Raw genomic sequence first — 5,000 nt, forward strand, 5'->3', positions numbered from 1 at the left:
TAACACGCGAGTACGTGCGGTTTATCCAAATACACTTAAGGTCACTGGTGTTGTTAGGATGTAATGTATTACAAAGAGAAAAATACGTGAATTTTTGAACAATATCAAAGCCCATCTGCTTCGACTTTTCGTCAACGAACACTATTAAAAATTGACTACAATATAATTCATATCCGCCTTATGTCTTTCCGTATGGCACACGACATCTTAAAAAGCCGCAAAAAAGATTAGTCGCTTCAGAACAAACAAATACGATTTACACTCTCGTCAATCTGTCGTCTGGGAAACTGGATATGGAGCGCCGGTCTTTGCGCATTTTTGCTTAAATAAACAATTCCTGTATATTTTGACTCGATTAAAAGGTGGACTCTTCACCTCAAAATTTCAGACGATAAACACCTACCTTAATAAGTGACTGATATTTTGAAAGAAATTTCGACGCCAAATTCTCTTACCTTGAAGTTTCGTACTGCGACTGCGGGAGACCATATTCGTCAGACGGATAATAGCTAAAATTACTTGGCCCTGAAATATTGGATCAAACAAGAAAAACATCAGGTTAAAGCAAGTCGAGCTGACTAGCATAGAAGTAAATGTTTGATTAATACTCTCACGAGTCGGATAGCGATTTGTGCGTGAAAAACAAATGATAATCCATTTAACTAAGCTTGGCTGTTGATGGAGGTCTCTGGGTGTGAGCCATGTCGGAAAAATCCCTCAATTCGCAGACGTTTATCACTAACAGATTACCTGAAGGACTCGTGTCAGACGTGTACCAAGTAGTCATATCTCATAAATGTTATTTTTCGAGTTTGGTAGAATCATGACACGGTTTTGTTGATAACATTTCCTTTGTTTGTATTACCAGAGTTGTCCGCCATCATTGAAATTGCCAATCTTTGATGCCTAAATGACGTCACGAACCGTGGGCTCACTGAGTTATTCCATGGACTCCGTGTTTCTCCGTGATTGTGATGGGAGCGTGATCCACCGTGATCCCAGTGTGAGAGGAAATGTCAGTCGTTCTCATCATTTAACGTTGCTCGGCCGTTACCATAACCCGTTCCCGTCCTTATGACTCATCTAATCATATTGCTTGTCAACTGAACAATCAGGAGCTCTCCTGATGTCGCACAGATTGTTTCTCACTGATGTTGAAGATATAACATCGAACAATGATAAAAAAAAACAACAACAACATTCAGGAAAAAGTGGCCTTAATATCGGTGGTTGCTTCAGTCCGTCAAATCACAGGAAGCCCACACAAGCGATATATCTGGTCGTTTGTTCGAAATATAAAGAAATGTATGGGAGAATATTGAAGAGTCGTAATATCGTAAACTTATATCAATGAATGTCTATGTTAAGGCTAAAAAAAAAATGTAAACTTACCTCACTTGCTGTGTATTGTCGTTTCTGTGGTTCTAAATGGTGAATTTGAGCGATTTGGTAGATTTTGCGTTGACTGTGAGTCGAGGCGTGAGTAGTCCAGTGGTCAGTGCGCTGGACTCTGGGTTAAACGGCCCGGGTTCAAGTCCTGGCTGGGGCTTCACGTTGAGTCCTTAAGCAAGACACTTCACTCACATTGTTTCGTCTTCTCGGATAGGACGTAAAGCCGGAGGTCCCGTCTCTTACAGGGTAAGGGGCAAAAGACGTTAATTTCCCACGCACGAGATTACTGTGTGCTGGATGTCCTCCCCTGGGGTGGGTTGGGTGGGAAAACAGCAGGTCCACATCAGCTTATACAGTTGCCAATAAATTCAACCTGCTTGAACAAATAAACATGATGATGATGATGATGATGACTGTCAACGGAAAATCTACCAAATCGTTCAAATTCGCCATCTAGAACCACAGAAACGACAATACACAGCAAGTGAGGTAGGTTTACATTTATTTTGAGCCTTAACATAGACATTCATTGATATAAGTTTACGATATTACGACTCTTCAAAGTTCTCCCATACATTTCTTTATATTTCGAACAAAGCCAGACACGCCGCTTGTGTGGGCCTCCTGTGGTCAAATAGTTGTTGGCGAGCTGTGTTATTGATCCCGAAAGAGCGTTTTTCGTTTGTGACCAAAAATTCTTCTGTGGGGGTCCCCTACACCACTTTTTAAAACTCAGTTACGCAAAAAGACAAAAAATATTCGGTCTTTTCACGCATCGCTAATAAAATCCAACATTTTTTAACGTTCACGAGAAATCTGAGACGATCACGTTTAGCACAAAAAATGAAAAACCAAACTCATGAATTATCGATCCATACCTGAAGTCCATGTCCTGTCAAAATCCTCGTCAAAACCTAATTGCAGCCCTTAGAGAAAAATTCGTACACGTTCAAAACCACTAAAAAGTCGGGAATTCATCACGGAAAACAAAACTGGTGCACGAATCACGTTTACTTCCGCCCTTTATTCACGAGTCACGTTTGAATAAAAAAAAACTGTTCAGTGGAAACAAAGAGATCTTACCTTCTTTAATTACGATTTTTCGAATAACAAGTAATCTTTCTCGCAAAGGGATTTTTTTTTTCCCTTGATAGATCTCTTAGTCTATCATTTCTCTCTCTGTCATTAATCAGTGAAAGTGTTAATTAGCCGGCCGAAAAAGGCGGTGCGCCGTGAAAGGAGTCTGTGAGAAGCATTCTTCCACGTTTTAACTTGAACCTCTTTGTTTGCTGTGATACATGTGTCCCGCTATGACTTTCAAATATCCTGGGTCGCTAGTTAATGATATTTTGAAAGAGATCATCGGTTCGCACTTGAAGAATAAGTAATTGTTACCGGAAATGCCCCAAGTGTCTATCAAGCCTTTCTCACGGGGGACTCCTGGGGAGGATTTTGTTGATCCTCAGTGGGTAGTAGTGTACATAGCGACACTCATTACAAAAATTTAGTTACACGGGGTTCAGCTATCGCTGTGCAGTTTGCCATGAAGGGCTTCCTTGTTATAATTTACTTCGGCATATTCTATCACAGCGTCCTCTCTCAAGATGAAGAATTTGACGAAGTCCAAAGAGAAGAAGATAAGCTTCCACAGTATCTTAAAGATGACGGAATTCGGCGAGTCGCCAAGCTAACCAAAGACCACTTCAACAAGACGCTCAGAGCAAGTCGAATGATGATAGTCTTATTTTATTATTCTAGCAGCGAAAAGCCAGATCCTGAAGGTGATCGATCGTGGAAATCGGACCAAAAAATGCTTGAGGTAGGAGGGCTTCGTAGCAAAGGTTTTACATAAATTTCAGATGGAAGCTCACATTACTCTGAGACATCAACCGGTCAGTCGAATTGGCGATAATACTCTGATCATATTTATTTCGCACGTGAAATCATATACGGTTTTTTGTTAGTGTCTCACTTGGATTGAGAATAACTCATTATGTGGACAATTCATTTCTCTTGTCTTTTGTGAGGGAATTCAAGCCCGTGTTGAAGTTTATCAACAGAAACAAATTTACGAATTAGTTTTTTTTTCTGGGAGATAAAAACCTACGGTTTTTCCTGCGGGATTTGTTTTCATATTCACATCAGCTTAACTTAATTATCGTCGTTTGCAAATTTTCATGCGGCTTTGATTTCATGGGTGATATGACAAGAGAGATGGTTTCAGCTTGGAGCCTCTGAATCCTTATGAATTTAAAGCTTTCATGGAGGCGACAAAGTACGGAATAAACATAGCTCTTTTCAGATAGAGAAAATTTGAAATTATTGTTACTGTATTCTGAAACAAAAATCTCGTTCCACTGAAAACCGTCAATAATTTATTAGCAAGTTCTAATTGATGGTGTAAATTGTTCTTTAATTATTTATGATTTTTGAAAATCAAAGATATATTTTATTGTCAAAATATTTTCCCTTCACTCTGATTTTGATATAAATGACTTTGAACACCTTGTTTTTGAGAAAAATGGAATTGTTCCAAAACAGATAAGAAAAATCATTTTATCTTCGGATTCATATTTCGAGGTTACAGAGGATACAATATTTGGGTACTTAGTAAGATATATATATATATCAACATCAAAAATCTGTCCAGCTTCTCAGTTGTTTCTTACCTTGGGATCATAAATTGATTTTCTTTTTGACAGGTTGAAAATGGTAAGATTTACTTTGTAGCCAGTTAAGCACCAAAGAAATTTGGGCCTCCAAATGATTGGATCACTTGCCAGACTGTCAAGTTAAACCTTAAATTGTAATGTATAAGAGAAAAAAAAATTATTGAGCAGCTGTGTCTTGGGAAATATCATCTCTTTGTATCTGTTCTTTCCACAGGAGGTTTTTGTTTGAATTTGGAGGGGGGTGAATCTCATGCTGCTGTTCAAATTCCTTGTTACCCTAAAAACAATAGCAAAAAAAACAACAAATAAACAAATAGAGTCATCTCATTTTATCAACTGGGTTACTAATGTAAATTAGCCACTGTAAAGAGTTTCTAAATCTGAAATTGTGAGCGTTGACAATTCATCAAAGCAAATAGAGGAACTGTGGGTGGCAAAAGTGTAGCTCTTCTAATGAAGGGTTGATGGTTGAAATGCCAGAAGGTCTTTATAGTGGCCAATTAACATTATCAAATCAGTTGATAAAACCAAATTATCTTGTGATAACCCCCTACTGATGCAGCACCATATAGCGCTGTTTTAGGAAAATTAGGAACATTATAAGTCTGAGGATAAACAAAAGAAATGCTTTTAAAAAGACAAAAAAACACTTCAATAGAGGTGAAATACCTGAAACAACCAATTAAGTAGATTATTAATGGGCTTGGGGTAAAAAAAATCAACACATAAAACTGAAAATTACAAAAATAAAAAAAAACAAAAACAAAAACAAAATAGACAAGTAAGGTTGAGAAAGAGAACAAAAATAAAAAGATATATTATATTTAAATATCATTCCAATGCTCCTTCATCAATTGACCTCTAATTAGTTGACTAGCATTTAAATTCTCCTTACATTACCACCCCAGAATCACATAAGCTTATTTATAAGCAAAT

The 5,000-nt window shown here is 37.7% G+C and overlaps 2 protein-coding genes across 2 annotated transcripts in view; one reads left to right on the forward strand and one right to left on the reverse strand.

The window, feature by feature from the left end:
* The window catches only part of LOC111329875 (rho GTPase-activating protein 32), a 23,245-nt gene extending 22,317 nt beyond the window's left edge, over positions 1-928 (reverse strand). The window contains exons 1-2 of the mRNA XM_022934635.2: positions 751-928; positions 456-525 (exon numbers count right to left, since the gene is read on the reverse strand). Of these exons, the coding sequence (XP_022790370.2) occupies positions 456-525; positions 751-787 (107 nt within the window). The 5' untranslated portion in view covers positions 788-928. The remainder of the gene's footprint in view (positions 1-455; positions 526-750) is intronic.
* Positions 929-2,863: 1,935 nt separating this feature from the next.
* Positions 2,864-5,000, forward strand: part of LOC111329900 (calsequestrin-1) — a 51,751-nt gene continuing 49,614 nt past the window's right edge. Inside the window, exon 1 of the mRNA XM_088727495.1 lies at positions 2,864-3,211. Coding sequence (XP_088583621.1) covers positions 2,936-3,211 — 276 coding nt within the window. The 5' untranslated portion in view covers positions 2,864-2,935. The remainder of the gene's footprint in view (positions 3,212-5,000) is intronic.

This window comes from Stylophora pistillata, chromosome 7 (assembly GCF_964205215.1).
Source record: "Stylophora pistillata chromosome 7, jaStyPist1.2, whole genome shotgun sequence".
Taxonomy (NCBI): Eukaryota; Metazoa; Cnidaria; class Anthozoa; order Scleractinia; family Pocilloporidae; genus Stylophora; species Stylophora pistillata.